Source organism: Gallinula chloropus (assembly GCF_964237585.1).
Source record: "Gallinula chloropus genome assembly, chromosome: 10".
NCBI lineage: Eukaryota > Metazoa > Chordata > Aves > Gruiformes > Rallidae > Gallinula > Gallinula chloropus.
The window spans coordinates 19,200,853-19,218,997 of record NC_140095.1 but is presented as its reverse complement, the minus strand read 5'-3'; the positions used below and the strand labels follow the sequence as shown (position 1 = coordinate 19,218,997).

Genomic DNA, 18,145 nt, shown 5'->3' with positions numbered 1-18,145 from the left:
CACTGGGGCACACTGGCACAGGGCCAGCATCAAGGAGCTGGCACTTCTCCTTGCAGGGTGTACCTGGGCACAGATTGCTGTCCTAGTGAACAGCATGGGAGCAGGGTCACCAACTAGAGCAACCTCTGCGTCCCCTCAAAGGGAGCCCCCCCACTCCCAGCACCACAGTCCCCTCACCAGCCCTGTTGGGTCCTCAGCCCTGGAAAACCTTCCACAACCCTTGCCTCGAGCAGGAGCAGGATGATTGATTATCGTTATTAAAGCTGGAGAACAGTTTCTGTGCACATCCAGGTGGTTCGGGAGCAATTCATCACCCATCAGCAAGGCGGGGGGGGGCAGGCTGCCCCTCTGTCCCTGGAGAGGTGGGAGCCTTCTGCTGCCCAAGTGAGGGTCTGACGTGGCTCCTGGCACCTGTGGTGCAGCCAAAGGGAGCCTTGTCTCCTTGTGGGCTGTATCAGATGGGCACACTCCCCGCCAGCCCTTCCTGGGAAAGGGCAGGGCTTTGGCAGCAGCACAGCCCCGGGGCAGGGCTCGGACCTGAGCTGACCCCCTACACCCTCAGGGCATCTGATGAGGAGGGGAAGAAGAGCCCCCAGCCCCACAGCAGAGATATACCCCATGCAGGGTGATGTACCCCCAACAGCTTGTTCTTTTACACAGGTGGAGGGAGGAGTGCTCATCCCTGGGGCGGTGGGTACCAGCCAGCAGTCCCTGGCACAGGGTCCTGAGCCACAGCTCCAGCCAGGGGCTCATCTGGCAGCGCCGTGACAGGGGGGGTATCGGCAGCAGCCGGCTGCCGGTTGGGAAGGGGGGGGGGGGGGCTGTAATGACGGTCCATCTCAGCAAAGGTAGCAGAGCATGAAAGCAATTTCACACTTTATTAGACAATTCAGGTGCCGGCTGTGCAAGCCTGGAGTGAGCACTGCTGCTCACACCTCCCCTCCTGTCTCGCAGCCCCAGGGCTGCTCTCCGTTGGGCTCAGCCCCCCCCCCCCCCCCCCTCAGGTGGCAGAGCACCGTGCTAAGGGCTGGGGGCACCCTGAGCAGGGCCAGCAAGGGATGTCGAGGGCCAGGGCTGTGGCACCACCCTGCTCCCACGCACAGGTGGGTGCCTGGGAACTGCAGCCACAGGCTGGCTCTGCTTGGAGCCAGCTCAGCCTGGCAGTTCCAGAGAACTCAATCACCACGCCTGCAAGCACAGCTCTGCTGGGGCTGGCTGTGCCCTTCAGCCCCAGGCAGCTGACCCCTGCTCCCCCCCAGCCATACCCACTGCAGCTCTGCTGCACCCCTGCTCCTCTTCAAGCACTATGCAGTGAGGGGACAGGCCTGGGTTTGGGAGCCAGTGGGCACATTGACATGACAGGTCTGAGCCATCCCCTCCACAACCCAGATGTCTCCATCCAGAGAGGTGCTTTGTGGCTCCCCACCCTGCTCACAGCCACTGCCATGTCCCCAGGGACTGGCATACCCTGCAAAGCAGGGGAGAGGGGAGACTGAGCTGCCACCATCCTGCTCTCCAGCATGTGGCCACACTGGTGCCCTGTGCCCTGGGGACATGGCCATGTGCTGTCACACTCCATGGGTGGACACTATCCAAATGCATGCATGTCCAGGGTATGAATTAGACCAGACAGGAGTGCAGCAGCCACTCCTGGATAACCCGAGCTGCCCAGCAGACCACTCTGGCAGCCAGACCACGCCGTGTTGGCGGGCAGGTTACAGGCAGCAGCACCTGCCTGGCTCTGCTGTCACCTTGCAGATCAGCCCCTGGCGTGGCAAGACCCAGGCCTGGTGTGCATTTCCCTCCCCCTTGCATAGCTCTGCTCCCGCGGTGCCGTGACACGGTAGAGCGGCGCCCAGCCAGGCGATGCCTAACCTTGACCTGACCTCCTGGCAAGGAGCCGTCCCTGCCCGGCTGTCCCTCCGTGCCCCTGGCCATGAGCATGTTCCACCAGGCCAGCCAGAGCATTCCTCCCAGGAGAGCCTGTCCTCTCCAGGCTATTTAAAGCCACGCTTGTGCCCTTTATTCCCCCTTGTGCTTGGGCTGGAAGAGCCCCGTGCCCTCCCGTGACTCCAAGGGGCAATTCAGGCTTGGGGCAGCAATGGGTGCAGTGAGTTTGGGTGAAATCACGGGAGCAGTGAGGGACATTCAGCGGCCCCTATTCTGCAGCCAAGTTCTATGTCCTGAGGACAGACCCCAAGGAGAAGGTCCCATGACCATCGAGGTTGGCAGCAGAGCCTACACCCCTTCGGGTCCAGAGACTGAAGGAGCCAGATGAGCTAATTTCCCTCTTCCTAGCAGGGACATCCACAGTGCACTCCAGCCACTGCTGGGGCCCTGGGGTAGGCACAGCACCAGTGCACTGGTACTGCTGGCTCAGCACCCTATGGAGGAGCCTTGGCTGCACCCAGCTTGGAGCACAACTGTGCTCCCCAGCGGAGGGCAGGCAGCTGGTGCTTGACACAGGCAATGTGTCCTGCAGCCACCTCCTGCAGATCACTCGTGTGTGGCTCACGTACGTCTCTTGGTGAGATGTGCATGGGCTGTTTCCATCCTGTCCTTCATGGCTGTCAGCCCTGGCAAGTGCTGGAGATGGACAACTGATGGGTAGAGCAGAGACCCAGGAGAGGCAGTGGGGGCTCTAAGACACTTCGCAACAGCCTGCACCCCCTGTGCCAGCTGCAGGCAGGGTGAAGAGCTCCTTATGGCAAGCACTGACACACAAGCAGCACTGGCAGTGGCTGCAGGGAGGGAAAGGGAAGTTGTTGTTTCAGAGCACTTGAAATCCAGAGTCCTGATGAATGGGATGGAGAAAGTCCAACCGGTTTTATAAGCTGCCTATCAACTCCTGCCCACCCCAGGTCTTTCAGCGGGCAGATCAGAGCAGAGGCAGCAGCAATTTCTCTGTGTTCCTTGTCCCACTGTCACCTTTCACCCTTTGAAGGGTTCCAGGTAACCACAGGCTGTGGGACGGGACCTGCCCGAGCCACTGAGTCCTGCCGTTGCCTGTGCTGGCACGGGGCTGATTGCATCTGCGCCCCGCCAGGCTGGCAGGAAGGTGACTTGGGAAGGAAATCCAACCTGATGTGATTTGATTAGGAAAAATCTGGAGGAGCCATCAGCAGCGAGCTGGAGGTGTGAGCCCCGCCACTGTGGGGCCAGGCTGGGTAGGGGAGCCTCAAAAACACAGCTCCTGCTCCATGGCCCTGCTGCCCCCCTGCCAGCAGCGTGCCTGTTTTCCCATCCTAAGGAGCTCAGTGGCCTTTTCCCAGGCTGGGAGCACCCCTGAGCAATGGCCCCAGCTCCAGCACTGCCACCCCCTTCCAGGGTTTGTACAGGGGGGGTTTGCCTTGGCCTTGCAGGGGCACATCAGTAGAGGTAGCAAAGCCCCAGCCTTCCCACAGATAAAACCCCAAGACCTGCAGCTACAAAGGACAGTGAGCCCCACAGGCAGCTCTGCCCCAATCTGTGCCCCTGGACCCACACGCGGGGTGCACGGCAAAAGCAGCACCATGTCTGGGGCCTGTCCCCATCTGGCTGGCACCCACCCCTCCCCTCGCACAAGGTACAAGCTGGGTGAGCAGATGTAACCTCTGCCCCCCTGCCCAGCCCTCAGCCATGGCCACAGGGCAGCACTGTGGGAACCTGCACCCAGCCACCACGCTGCCAAAGCGTGTCCTGTCGGGAGGCTGTGGGCAGCTGAGCATGCCTGCTGGGCAAGGCATAGGAGCTGGCGTGCCAGCGCTCGCCAGCCGGGCCATCACACCTTTGATGCAGAAATCAGGGGGTGCCCAGAGCAGCCGGGACGACGCCAGGCTGCTGCACCGGCGGGTGCCTCCGTGCCCCACTGCCCACTGCGGGTGAGGGCTGGGCAGCTTGGCACCGTGGGCTGAGCTCTCCTGTGGAGGGAACACAGTGCCAGGCCCCGAGAGCTGCATCCAGGAGCTCCTGAATTCCCCTCTGGCACCCTGTCAGCACTGCTGTGGGGCACAACTCCCTGCCCTGAGCCCCGTCAGCATCACGTAACAACACAGCATCCGAGCAAGCCATGGGGAAACTGAGGCACGGAGCTGTGACACCTCAGGCAATGGTGGGAGGGCGTGCTGCCCCACCCCTAGCCCCTTAGGTCAGGGACCGACTGACACAGGTCGGTTCTCCCAAAAACTTGTTCCACGGGGTCCGTGCTTCTCGAAAGCACGCATGGGTCTCACCACTGGAGATCTGCGTGGGTCGGCACGGGGGAGAGGGTGTCCCGAGGGTGTCCTCTCCACTCCGGGCCCTGAGCATCCCGGCTGGGGCTGGGGGCGGGGAGGGCTGGGACACACACAGAGCCGCGCACAGTTCGCCTTCAGCCGCCGCCCCGGCACCGCCGCGCTCACGGCACCGCCGGTCCCGCCGCCTCACGCACCGCAGCGGCCGGACCCGAAGCAGCGCTGCCGGTGTCGGCGGCGGGCGCGGAGCGGCTCCGCCACCTCGTGGCCGGGCTGCCCCAGGCGCCGCACGGCCCCGCGGGGACGCGGGCACAGCGCGCTCGGGTGCCGCTGCGGGGGGCTGAGGGCCTCTCCAAGGGGTCGGTAGTATCGGCCCCGCTGTGCTGTGGGGGGAAACTGAGGCCAGGAGCGGTGCTGGGTGGGCCAGGAGGGCTGGGGAGGGCCCCGCACACGGCACTCGGGCCCAGCACCCTCCCATCGCTGCCGGTGCAGCAGGGTGCAGGCTGGGGTTGCTGGGCCCTTTAGCAGGATGGGAAGGCTGTGCTGCCAAAGGGACCGCAGTGGCATATCGAGGTGGGCACCCAGGTGGGTGTGAGGAGTGGGGAGATGTGTCTCCAGGGCTGCTCCACCTCAGTCTCTGCACTCCCTGAGAGCCTCTTCCCAAGTGCCCCCAATGCTCCAAGCCAAAGACCCACTCTGCAGCACAGCGCCCTTTGCAGCTCAGTCCTGACCTCAGTGGGGACAATGCCATCTCCTCACCCCTGAGGACACTTCTGTCACCGTCACGGATTGCAGCGAATCCTTGGAGCACACCAGCCACTTGCCCTCACTCCCTCATGCTCCTTCCCGTTGTGCACACCCACATGGGAAATGGCACCCTCACGCCTACCCATCAAAATGTGCCTCCCAGCTGCCATCCCTCACACCTGCATCCCTCAGCCCATCTTCTGCCAGGTGCTTCCCACGGCCTACCCAGCCTGAGGCCACCACGGCCACCCCCCTCCAGCATCTCCCATGACGAGTCCTCGGGTGCCAAGAGGACAGCTCTCATCCGATGAATCCCGTTCCTGTGGGTGCCGGGCTGTCCGTGCTCACACAGACAATTTCCAGCCCATGGGCTCATGCACAGGGACAGTCACCAGGTAGCTGGAGGGGACGTAGCCCCTCTGCCCGTTCACATCCACCAGGCTCCACTCCGTGCTCCCCTTCTTGTCGTGTGGCTCCAGCACCACCACGGGCTGCCCTGCCTGGAGACTCACCTCCCGTGGGCTCCTGGCTGCAAAGGAGAAGCCAGCGACCACCTGCAAAAGGCAGGAGAAAGGAGGGAAGAAGCCCTTGCCAAGCACAGAGGCAGAGGGGAAGAGGCAGAACAGGACCTAGGAGGGACATGGAGGTTGCTTCCAAGTGGGCATGGCAGTACTGATGTTGATGGGGGGACACTGAGGACCCCACCCAGCACAGTTCCCTGGCTCTGTCCACCCCAATTCCCAGCAAGGCAGATGCCAGCCTCGGGGGGCACTCAGCCAGGGGCTGTGACACTCTCCTGCTAGGCACATGGCCACACATGTGCTGGAAAAGCAGGCTCACCTTCCCACCCATGAACAGGGACTAGCAGGCAGCTGGTGTGCTTGCTAAGAATGGCCCTGGGGGGTGTTCCCCACTCTCACCTGGAAAGCTGGGGTGAAGGTGGCCACCTGGGGCCTGGGAGCTTCAGGTGATGCACACGAATGTCGCCTTCTCTCCGTGCTGCCTTCCAGGGCTGGCATCTGCATCCTGGGCTGCTGGCTCTCTGCTGGGCAATAAGGCTGGAGTTTTCCTGCAGGCACAAACCCTCGGGGACCTGGAGGACACGCACACACACAGGTCATGGGGCCCTGCCATGCGGTACAACTGGTTGGAGGAGAGAGGAACGACAATTTGGCCGTTGCCTGGCATGGCACAGCAGGCCTGTTCAAACCCTCAAAAGGGTTTTGAGACATTTCTGTGTGCACAGGAGTCTCCTTTCCCAGCCATGATGAGCCGCGAGTGCTCCCTCATGGGGAAACAGGAGCTTTACAGCTAATAGCTGCGGGTGCCGCTGCCTAAGCAGAGGCGGGTTTGGGCTGAGCAAACCCTGGGAGGGAGGCCCTGGAAGGCAATGGCCTGCTGTTTCATCCAAGGTGAGGAAATGGTTTGGGTTTAGTTTCTGACCCTGGTGCCGAGGCAGGGAGAGGCTCCCCATAGCGCTCACAGTACCTCCAGCATCCACCAGCCATCTGCTCGTGTTCCCCTTAGTATCCACATTTTGCAGCAGAGCTACAATCTGTCCCCTTTGCAAGGTCAGGTCCAAGTCTTTGCTGCCACTGATGTTGCTTGTCACTTGGTAAAGTTTGTCTGGGCCATGCTTGCTCACCAGGGAAAGGACCTTCCGCTCCTCAGCAGGGTTCAGAGGCTGGTGGGGGGCAAAAGACACAGCATTTGATGAGACAGGCAGGAGTCTGAGGTCGTCCATGTACATATGCTCTCTCCTTCTGCAGGACCGTGTCCCAGTGAGAGGTTACAGGAGGAACTCCTTCACACTATCTGCTCTGCCTCATGGTTTGGACACAACCAGAAAAGCCCAGGCTCCTTTCATCCCTGGTTATTCCCAGCCAGCTGCTGTCAGGGACTTGGGGGAAATACTGTGGCTGTGGAAACCCCATGTGCCACTCTCTGAGCCAACCTCCCCCCCAAGGAGATGCTCTGCACTGGGAAGTCTCAGTCCTACTACCTCTTGATCCAGCTGGCCTGAGATACCCCCTTCCCAGGTCCTACCTGTGTCACAGGGCTTGGTGTGACGGTCTCAAACGCCTGGCAGAATGTATGGAGCTGAGCACCAGACCGCTCCAAAGTGTCTTCCACCATCTTCCAGAAACTGGGCAGAGGCATGTGGCCGTGGGGCATCTGTGAAGACAGACCCTGAGGTCAGAGGGGGCCCTGGGGAGGGGAAGAGCTGTGTGTAGGGCCAAAAAAAAAGAAGAAAGGAGCAGGAAGAGAAGAGGTGAGAAAGAGGACAGACCTTGTCACTAAAGGAGCACCTTGCATCTAGGATGTGGTTCCCTTTGGTAAGGAGAGCTGCTGCTCTCTAGCTACAGACCACCTACCCTGGGCAGGGCAGTCGCAGGAACGCTGTTGGGCTGTACCCAGTCCCTGGGTCCTGCTGTCCTGCCCCAAGCCCACAGTCCGTCCCACTTCATTAAAAATGGGAGACAGCAGGATGCAGCTCTGGGGCAGATGTCTGCAGCGTTAAGCAAGAGGAAACCACCCCCTTGGCAAGCCATGTCTGAGGGGTACCTTCACATGGCTGCTTCTTGTTCTCATCTTGATCATGGCTCAGGTCAGGACCATGCCCTACACTGGGGCTCTGGACTGGTCTGACCCACCACAGTTGCAAACGTCAGGCTCTGAGAGTTGTGCTGTGAGGAGTCCTGGGAGACATCTCCTAGGGGATGGAGGTCTGAGGGATGCTTATTCCTCAGGCCAGGAGCTGTCCTTCTCCTCCTTGCCTCCCAGCACAGAGCTCTCAGGAGCTCAGAGTTAACACTGACCTCCCAGGCAGCACATCAATAAATTACCAGTGATGTCCTCAATGGCAATGGGACAGTTCCTGGCAGTGAAGAAGAGACAATTTGGCTTTCCCCAGCTGAAGGGGAGGAGAGATCACTTACAAATGCTAGACAGGGATCTGTGTGTCTACAAGGACAAGCTTGGGCTCCAGCAATCCTTCAGTGCCCTGGCATCCAAGTCATGCCCCAAGCCTGAAGAAGGCAGGTCTGGCTCAGCATGTGCACGAGTCTGGGTACACCCACCAAGGGGTCACTCTCACCTGCTCTAGCACCTTTTCTGCCTGGTGCAGGACCTGGGCAGCCAAGTCCCGTTGCAGGGCGCTGAGGGAGCACAGTATCTGCCCCAGGAGCTGCACAGCCACCCGGTTGAACCGTGGGAGCTCGGCCACAAGCAGGGAGTTGATGGCAAGGTAAGTGTTCATGGCTGCCTCCTCGTCATACGTCACGCTGCCCATCTCACTCTTCCGCTCCTGGATCTCCTCATAGTCCAGCAGTTTGTCCAGGCGCTTCTTGACCAGCTGTTGTGGTCCCACCAGCATGTCTGAGAGGCTGCAGAGGGGCTGGCAGACCAGCCTGTCCAGCCGGCGCTTCTGTGGGATGAGAGATCCGAAATCTCCGTGTGAGCCCCCCAGACAGGCCCAGCTGCTTTATACAGGAGAAAAGGGTGGGTGACCTGCTGAAGGGCTTGTGTGGAGTGAGGAACATCTGAGGCATCCTCCCCTGAAGGTCCATAGGAGGCCAACCAAAGCAAACCCTCAGTAAAGAGCGGTCATGCACGCCCCAACTCAAAACTTGTGCTCCACTTCCATGAGGAATCTCATGGGCAAGCTCATGGGCCCTCAGCCCAGGGTCTGTGTGGTTATCTCACATAACCACCCTCCCTGTACTAGTGCTCCCTGGGGGTGCCAGCATCCAGGTGTGGGGTTCAGACTGCCCTGACACACTCTTCGCTGCTCAGAAAACCTCCGACTGCAGCCACCACCCAAGAGAGAGTCCTTAAGAACCAAGCAGGGGTATTGGGAGGAGGCACAGAGGGAACTCTTGGGCTCCCAGGGGCAAATACAGGTACCAACAAAGCATGCATGGGTTGGACTGAGGTTTGGTGGCAAACACCTTGTCGGAGTCAAATAAACAGTATGCCTGGTTTCCCACCATCCTGTGCCCAGCTGCAGGCCAGCCCACCTGGCTAGCCATGAATATGTCAAGGCCCTGAAGGCATAAATAGTCTTTAATTGCCCAGATCAGCCTCACCTGGGACCTCTACCCATACCCCTGCCACAGCCCATTTAAGGGCCCTCAGCTGCTCTTTGCCTTTTGCTGTGGGTGAGCTGGTTTCTGCTTCTCTCTCCTGGGTGGACCTTGGACCACTGCTATAGGTGGCTCAGCTCCTGGATGGACCCTTCAGATGGGCAGTGCAGCTTGTCTCCAACACCGGATGAACGTTAGAGCTGTGTTGTAGCCATGTTTGTGGCCCTGTTTCCTGGATGGACCCTGGAGATGATGGTTTTTCATTCCACGTGTGTGGGACTGCTGATGGCCCCTGTCATTTGCTGCTTTGTGTTCTGGTCCCAGGGGACCACGCGTGTTGGTGAGGATGCTGCTTGCTCTGGGGTTCTCCTCAGCTCCTGGCTGCCCTGACCTGGAGCCAACCACTGCTGTACCCTGGCAGGAGGTGTGAGAGCAATGTGTGGCTGTGACCTTCAAGGAGACCTAGAGGGAGGAAGCACTCACAAACTCTGGGAGAGCAGTGCACCGGAGGTGTTCCTCAAAGCGGCGGTACTGCTGGGCAGGTCCCTCCTCCATCTGCAGCTCGCGCTTGTGTGGGGTGGGCAACAGGAATGCCTGAAAGGGAGAAAGCCATCAGATCTGACCTGCAGAAGCTGCCCAATGCTAGCTAACCCATCTGTAACCTATCCCTGCGATCCCAAAGATGTGCCAGTACCCCAGCCTGGGTGCTCTGTGCTAGCAGGGCAGTGGGACTGCTGCCCTGAGCTACCTTTGTCTGCAAGCCAGGGAGCTCACTTAAAGGTAAGAGCTTCCCCCTTGAGCAGGGGTCATGCACCAGTTTGCAGAAGCAAGGTGGCCAAGGCTGCCCTGTGGCCACAGGCAGCATGCCCCAGCTTGGTGTTGCCTGGTGCTTTGATGCTTGGGTTTGATGCTTCAGTATCTCCATGGAGTTTCTTGTATTTGTGTGTATCAAATGTGCCCCTGGGATGTTTTGGGTGGAGACCCTCCTCTGCTTTGAGAGGCTCTGCTCAGCTCTAACTCTGTAGGCAACAGTCTCTTTCCCACCTGGAGGCAGATTTTGACCCACAACCTCTAGATCTGGAGAAGAAGCACTGAGCTCCCAGAGCCCCAGCCTGCTGCTGGGGAAGCCAGGCCTCTTGTTCTTCCTGGGCTTGGCCTCTCTGCTCCTTGTAGTACTGCTCCTGCAGTCAGTTCTGGAGCAGGAGTAGTTTCTGTTTTACTCTTAATCATGGCTGCCATGGGCCTCTCTGAGCACCCTGGTCTTTGTCCTAAATCTTGTCTTTTTGCTGCTCATCATGTTCAGGAGACCTTCTCTTTGTAGTCCTTGCCACAGGAGGGACTGGAAGTAGGAGTAGAGAAGGGAAACATATTGACCCTCTGAGCAGAAGGCAGCAGCTCTGAGACCTGTTCTTTTCCTCAACCCTACACAGGCTTGTGCATGAGTGGAGGTGGCTGTGATGGTTGTGTATGTGCTGAGATTTGCCCCTCTCTGTGGTGGGGGTGCTGGTACAGACATACACACAAGTAGAAACTGCCAGCAGCCAGCACAGAGAGAGGCCAGGCTGCCTCTGCTGGATGAGAACATGACTTTATTGGCTTCTCAGGACGTCTCTGAGCAGCTCTCTGAGGGAGAGAGAAGCGTGCATGAGGCCCCATCTTTCACCAGCAGCTCCTCTGAAGCCACACCCGAGCCCCAGCATGACTCCTAACCACAGTTTATTACCTAGGCTGCCCAGCTGATTTGCAAGCACTTTATGTCCTGCCTGAAGCAAGAAGATGGCTTACAGAGATGCAGCTCACTGAGGGGCAGCACCAGGCAGGTCCCCAGGAGCATGTGACATCCCATGGAATGGTCGTGCCCTGTCCCCTAGCTGATGCCACACCTCACTGTCATTCTCATGGTTTCTATTCCAACCCTGTTTTACCCCCTCTGAACCACAGGAAGATTTTCTGTCCCTTTTTCCTTCTTCCTAATCCCGAATGGGGAGCCCACAACCAGGTCTTTCCAGCCCTTCAACCACTGCTTTCTGAGCCCTCTGCCATTTCCTGAGGCTTTCCTGGTAACATGGTGCCTGGGGATTTCATGTTTTGCCATTGTTCATACTTTCATTTCCCTCAGATCCCCACAGGGACTTCCAAGAAAAAAAAACCATCACAGCAGATGCTTGTGCTGGGTCATCTCAGAAGGGAAGTTTGTTGGTTCTCGTTGGGGAACACTTCTGCCTTCTACCTGTTATGCAAGAATTCCCAAGCTGAACACCACTTATATCAGTTACTTAATGCCTCCAAACAAGGATCAGTCTAAGCACTGACTGTTCTCAAAGGGCTCCCTGTCCACACCGTGTCAAAGAAGCATTAAGCTCTGTTGGGCTGGAGTGATCCTTGATGTCATGCAAGGCCCTGGAAAAACATCGTCAGTTGAGAGTTTCATGTTGCCAAACACCCAGCCTGGATGGGCTGGATCGATGGGTAGAGGCCAACTTTATGGGGTTCAGCAAAGCCAAGTGCCCCAGGTCCTGCACTTTGGTCACAATAACCCCAGGCAGTGTTACAGGCTTGGGGCAGAGTGGCTGGAGAGCTGCCTGGAGGAGAAGGGCCTGGGGGTGTTAGTGGGCAGCTGGCAGAACATGAGCCGTCAGTGTGCCCAGGTGGCCAAGGCCAACAGCATCTTGGCCTGTATTGGGAATGGTGTGACCAGCAGCAGCAGGGCAGTGATAGTTCCCTTGTACTCAACTCTGGTGAGGCTGCATCTTGAGCATCGTGTCTGGTTTTGGGCCCCTCGCTACAGGAAAGATCCTGGAGCATGTCCAGAGGAGGGTGATGATGCTGGTGAAGGGTCTGGAGCACAAGTCCTATGAGGAACAGCTGAGGGAGCTGGGGCTTTTTAGTCTTGAGAAAAGGAGGCTCAGGGGAGACCTTGCTGCTCTCTACAACTGCCTGCAAGGTGGCTGCAGAGATGTCAGGGTCGGTCTCTTCTCTCGGGTGACAAGCGATAGGATGAGAGGGAATGGCTTGAAATTGCACTGGGGAGATTTAGTTTGGATATCAGGAAGAATTTCTTTACTGAGAGGGTTGTCAGGCATAGGAACAGGCTGCCCAGGGAGGTGATGGAGTCACCGTCCCTGGAGGGATTTAAAAGGCGTGTAGATGAGGTCCTTAAGGACATGATCTAGAGGTGGACTAGTCAGCATTAGGCTGTGGTTGGACTTGATAATCTAAAGGGTCTCTTCCAACCTAGGCAATTCTGTGATTCTATTCTATCCCCAAACTGACAGTGGTCTCCATAGGGCTTGAAAGCATTCTGCAACCCCAAGAAACAGTCCTGGATGGAGCCAACTCCCTGCGAGTTCTCAGGGTTTTACCTCTAAATGCCCCAGGTAGGTCGCCACGTTCTCCTTCAGTGCAGCCACGCTGGACACCACGCACTGGAACTTCTCCTCCAGGTCGTCGTACTCCCTGTCTTCTGTCTGCAAGGCAAGGGGCAGCTTATCCCCAGCACAGGCAGGGCAGGCAATGCCTTGGGCAGGGCTGGTGCCCCGCTGGGTGCTAGTGAAAGCAGCAGCCCGGCACCTGCCTGAAGCTCAGGGTGCTGGGGAACAGGCAGAGGAGACCATGAGAGGCTCCAGGAATCTGGCAACAAGATCTGGGATGCTTGGGATACATGCATATACAGGGCTTTTGGTGTGACTGTGGTGCTGGGGAACTTCAGGGTGTCTTTCTGCTTGCTGGGGTGCCCAAAGGTCCTTTGGGGGCCAAAGCACTCCCGTGTGGCGCTGCGAGGGGGGAGCAAGGTGTGCACCTGCATCCCTCCGACCCTACTGGTCCTTGGGGCTGGGGAGCAGGAGCCACCCGTGGGCTGCTCAGGAATGGGGCCGTGGCTCCCGTGACAGCACATGCCACTGGGTGTCAGCAGCAGCCCTGCCACCTCAGCTCTGCTCTGCCTGTCCTGCCGGCAAAGCTCTGGGAAAGGCAACAGAAAGCCCCAGAAACACCCCACGGAGGGACAGGGCGGCGCAGGCTGCCCACCTTGGGCACGATGCCGGCCTCGTGCATGAAGAGCCGGCTCAGCCGCGTGGTCTTCTTGGCGATGGAGTGCGTGTTGAGGCGCGCGAAGCGGTCCCGCAGCGTCAGGTGCTCGGCCTTGTTGTACTTGGTTGCTGCACAGGGCCGGGGTGCACAAGGTGGGAGGGGAAAAGAGCAGAAGAGGAAACTTCAGCCCAGCATCCTCAGCCTGAGTGGGCAACGTGGGTGGAGCAGCTCTGAGACCTGGAGCTGGCAACTCGTGATCAACGGGATAAGCACAACCCACATGAAAGAAGGACAGCCCCGGGGGGGAAAGTACTATGAAAACCCAAAAGAAGAACCAGCTCCCATTTGTGGGGAGCCTGATTTCTGCTGTCCCAAAGGCAGGACTGTTCCTCCCCAGCTCCAGGAACGCAGACTGACTGGTTTGCGCTCAGCTCTCTCATGCCACCCTGGCTCCTGCAGCCTTCAGATCTTGCCCAGAGTGTCATTTGCAGGGCCAGAGCAGTGCTTGGAGCTGCCCACGCAAGTCTGCGGCTCCGCCAGGCAGGACGGGTGGTGGGCAGAGCCTGGAGCTGATGATAAGTGGGAATCGGTACAACACCGAGGGGAGACAACTGGGGTTGGGATGGGCTTTCCCAGATGCCCACTCACCTACTTCCCTGCGCCGTTTGTACTCGTTGATGTTGGCATTGACCTGGGCCATGGCACGGACGGCTGCCTGCAGGGCTGGGTAGGCGCTGGCGCTGCTGGGGGTGTTCTCCAGGATCTTCCCTAGCAGCAGCGGGTATTTGGTGACCCTCTGCACCGGCATCACCAGGAAGAAGCTGAGGTCCGATGCACCCGTGTGAGGCCTGACAGAGAAAGGAATCTCTTGAGGTTGGCGTGGAGGGAGGACTTCCCTCCTGCCCCACTGGTCCCCCCAGCTTCTCTGTGAGCATTTTGGGGAGAAATCTGCCTTTCTGCAGCTGCAGGGGGGTCTTGCTCCTTGGGCTCACAAGAAAGCTGAGCCCAGCAGCTGTCAGGGTTTTTTCTGGCTGTGAACCCCTGCTCCCTGCCAGCTGTGGGTTGCCCCCCCCCCACGTCCCGGGAGCGCTGACAGAGATGTCCCTGCCATCCCCAAAGGCAGTGCCAGCCCCAGGCAGGCGCCCTGCTCCCTGAACAGTGCTGCACTTGTCCAGCTGGGAGACACAGGATCAGTGCTTGCTCTGGGTGCAGCAGGGACAGAGGGTGTGAGCAAAGTGCAGGCAGGACTCCCACGTGCACGCAAGGGCTCATTAGCTAATCAGACTGCCTGTGCCCTGAAAACAGAGCACAGCAAATCCCAGAAGCTCCTCTGCTTGTGAGCCCCTCGGTATTTCAGGAGAGGTTTGTCAGGTCCTTCAGAGTCAGTCTTTCTCTCTGGCCAAGCTAGCCAACATGTAGTGCTGCTTTGGCACTGCAGGACAGACTGCCAGGGACAACACCAAGCAAAGCCACAAAGATGATGGCTGTGATATTATACTCTGCCTGGTGGCATGTACCCATGCAGGCAGCTTGCCCCAAGAAAAAGGCAAGGCCAGCAGGCAAAACATGGAGAGGGAGGTGGTGGCCTCAGCAGCAGGTACCTACACAGTTACATGCAGGGTGTCCAAGATCTCCTCCTGGAGCCTGGGGTCCTTGCGGTAGGTCTCCACCAGCTGGAGGGCACGGTCATAGCTAGCACAGTAGATCTTGTAGACAGTCTCCATCTCCTCCTTGAACTCCTGGAACAGGGCACCTGGGGAAGGAGAGAGGCTGGAAAGGACGGTCCTTTCCTATGGCCTCAGAAAAGGCAAAGGTTTCTCTCCAGCCTGCAGAAAGGGTGAAGCCACCAGAGTGGTGCCAACCAAACATACCGGGCAGCACTCTGCACCCCCAGGCACCTCAGCTGAGTTGCGCCTGACGCTGCCTCCCCCCTTGCTTTCTGCAGGCTGGGCAGGTCTGCTCCACCCCTGTGGGGTAAGTGGTGCTTCCCCATGGGCAAGGCGGGCACAAGAGGTGTCAGGGCTGCACCCCAGCACAGCACTGGCACTGACAGTGCCCAGCTGCCTGTGTGGGTGAGCTCTTAGCACTGCCCCACTTACAGATGCAGAGCAGTTGGTCATGCTCCTGGGTGACTGTGGCCTCAAGCCCCTTCAGAAACCTTTTGGAGACATGAAGGATGTCATCGGTGTTAGAGAAGAGTCCTTCCAGGTCAAGCTCAGGCAGCTGAAGGGAAGAAAGTTGTTTTGGGGTAAGCCAAATACATCAGAGTTGGACTGTGCATCCTGGAGGCCCTCATGCCCCCCCTTAGAACTCGTGTCCTTCCAGCTGCCCCACACTGACATCAAAGAAGCTGGAGCAATGGTCCACTTCCAGAGACATCGGACATGCCAAGACCTGGCCTTGCTCCTGAGCAGGGCAATGAGGCCTTTCCATGTGTAGGGTTAAAGCTGTAGGACAGCTTTAGCAGGTCAGACCCAAAGTCTGTCCAACCCAGGCCCTCAGCTGACAGGGGGAGCCCAGGAAGGTGGAAGGTGAGCATGTGATGACCTCCCTGCAGTGATTTGGGTATCTTGCAGCTCTCAACAGGTTCACCCAACAGTCCTCAGGCTCTGGGCACGGGGGACAGTACCCTCTCTCACCTGCTTCTTCTGGAGGTGTGCCCGGATGTCTGACACACAGAGCTGTATGGTGTGGACGTAGCTGGCCTCAGTGGTGACGAGCTCCTCCACAGCCAGGCGCTGGCTCAGCTCCATCCTCTCACAGGGCAGCACCTCCTCATAGATGGCCTCTTCGGGCTCAGCTGCATCCTCGGCATCAGGCTCTGCCCCACCAGCACTTGCCATCTCAACAAGACACTCTGCAAGGGGTGGCAAGGGCAGCCCTGAGACCAGTGCTCCCAATGCCCAGCCCAGCTCAGCACCCACGCTCCCTTCCCTGTGTTGGGGGCACCCCACAGCCCAGCCCCGGGGACACTCAAGCCATGCACATTTATAACCAAGGCACGATCACACTCCAAAACCATAAAGCCATAAAGCACTGCAAGCCAGGAGCGTGCTGGCCTTGGAGGGCAGACACCCACACGTGGCAGGCAGTGACTTGCCACATGTGTGTATCCAAACTCCAGCAACCACATGCAGGGCTGGGGTGTGGGCAAGGGGAGCCCCAGCTCCAGGCAGCCCCACAGCAGTTGCCTGGCACGGGGTCTGCGCAGGGGCTGGTCCCCAAAAGCAGAGTGGGGTTCGTCTGCCAGGGCTAGCTGTTCCCTCCCTGCCCTGGCTGCTGGCATCTGGCACTTTGCCTCGCCTTCCAGACTCCTATTCAAAGTACAAAGACTGTTTTTCAGTGCTTGGACAAGAGGCGTTTCTGTGGCAGGGAGAGATGATTTAAAAGTGACGGGGATCTGGGGGGGGACAAGTGGGAGAAGCTGCTGGCGCCTCTGCCAGAGGCACTCACAGCCCCTGCCCTGCCCAGCGCAGCCTGCTCCTCTCTGCTCTCTGCCTGTGCAGAGCATGAAAAATCAGCTCTGGTTTATGCCGTTTCCTTCTCAGGGAACATCCTCTGCTCTGACTGATGCTGAAGAAGATGGAGCAGCTCCCAAAGCATCACAGATAGTGCTCAGCCCCAGGCAGGAGGGAGGCCTTGAGAGACATAGCACAGCCCACACCAGCTCAGCCAGATCCAGACCCCGGCTAGGGGGAGGGATGTTGCCAGGCTGTGGAGGAGGTGAAGAGCAAAGGCAGGATGGAGGCGATTTGGCAGAGTAAAAGCGAGACAGCACAAACAGTGGCACCGGGAGGACAGCTCTGCATCTGCCCTCCAACACCTGCCCAGCCACTGCCAACCGTCAGCCGGACTGTGTCAGGCCAGGCACCTGCTTCAGAGGCTGCGACACTGGGCACTGCAGTGGGAGCAGGGAGAGGGGCCGGCAGGATGATGCAGTCCTGGCAGGGTGAATGTCCCCTCCTGGCACATGCCCGCAGCTGTGCTGGAGGAGGGCTGGGCTTGGCACAGGACCCCTGCCTGCCTCACAGGGCACACTATCCTGGTAGTTGTCATGCTTGCCCTCTGCAGATTTGGCTGCCACCCCTCCCTGTGGCATGGCATCGGCTGCTATGGGACATGGGGAGTAGGAGACACTTTCCTGTGCCCTTTTGGGTGCCTCAGAGGTGTCCAGGTGGAAGGATGCCCATCAAGGACTCTTAGACAAGCCCAGTGTCCTCTGCCTGGGGGAGCAAACCCCTCGTTCAGAGGAAGGGCTGCAGTGGAGGCGGGTCAAAAGCCCTGATCTGAGCCCTGAGGCCAGAAACATTCGAACGAGTGAACTGTGAAAAACTGAAACGCAGCATTTCTGGGCAACACTGCACCCGGCAGCAGGAGCTCCAGCTCTCCCCCCCAGGGCGGCCGCCTGCCTTCCACACCTCGCTGTCACCCCGATGGCTCCAAGCACCCCTGCCCCTGAAGCAGAGAGCAGGCAGGGTCCGCATCCCCCCCCACAGACCCGCACGCAGGGGATGCCGCGGGGCCCCGGCACGCCGGGGCGGTGCCTCCCGCAAGCCCGCAGCTCCCACCCGGCTCCCCGAGAGACAGGCTCCGGCACGGCTATGCCATCCCCCCACACACACACCACACCACCCCCCCCCGCTCCCCACGCTGCTCCGGCGTCACGCCCGCGCCCCGAAACCAGCTGCCCCGGCTCTTACCTGCGGAGGAGGCAGCGGCTGGCGCCGGGGGAGCTGTGCCCGGCTGCGGCCGCTCTCCTGCTGCCCGCGGGAGGTTTAATGATCAACCCGGCGCGCCGCAGCGGGCTGGCACGGCCGGCGTGGGCAGGACGGGCCGGCCCACGGCACGTGGGGAGCCCCGGCAGCGCCCACCTGCCGCGCCGGGCCGGGCTCGGGTTCGGGCCAGGCCGCTCCCCCCTCCCTGCCCCGCTCCGCTCCCCGCCTTCCCCCGGCCGCCGCGGGGGGCCCAGGCCGGCAGCGCCGCGCTCCCTGCGCACGCCCGGCCGCGGCGGGGGCGGGCAGCCGGGCCGGCAGCGGGGGGTTCACCGCCTCCGCCGGCAGCCAAAGCCGGCCG

At 59.7% G+C, this 18,145-nt stretch overlaps 1 protein-coding gene across 1 annotated transcript; it reads right to left on the bottom strand.

Annotated features, from left to right (window-relative positions):
- Positions 1-5,120: 5,120 nt before the first annotated feature.
- On the bottom strand, positions 5,121-15,915 carry ARHGEF37 (Rho guanine nucleotide exchange factor 37; the record flags this gene model as incomplete). The annotated part of the gene is made up of 12 exons (XM_084268885.1): positions 5,121-5,512; positions 5,879-6,051; positions 6,447-6,642; positions 7,005-7,133; positions 8,056-8,385; positions 9,527-9,637; positions 12,406-12,510; positions 13,070-13,200; positions 13,721-13,920; positions 14,678-14,825; positions 15,172-15,295; positions 15,712-15,915. The coding sequence occupies 12 exons, from the start codon at positions 15,913-15,915 to the stop codon at positions 5,303-5,305; spliced, it is 2,061 nt and encodes a 686-aa protein (XP_084125011.1). The 3' UTR covers positions 5,121-5,302.
- Between the last annotated feature and the right edge of the window lie 2,230 nt (positions 15,916-18,145).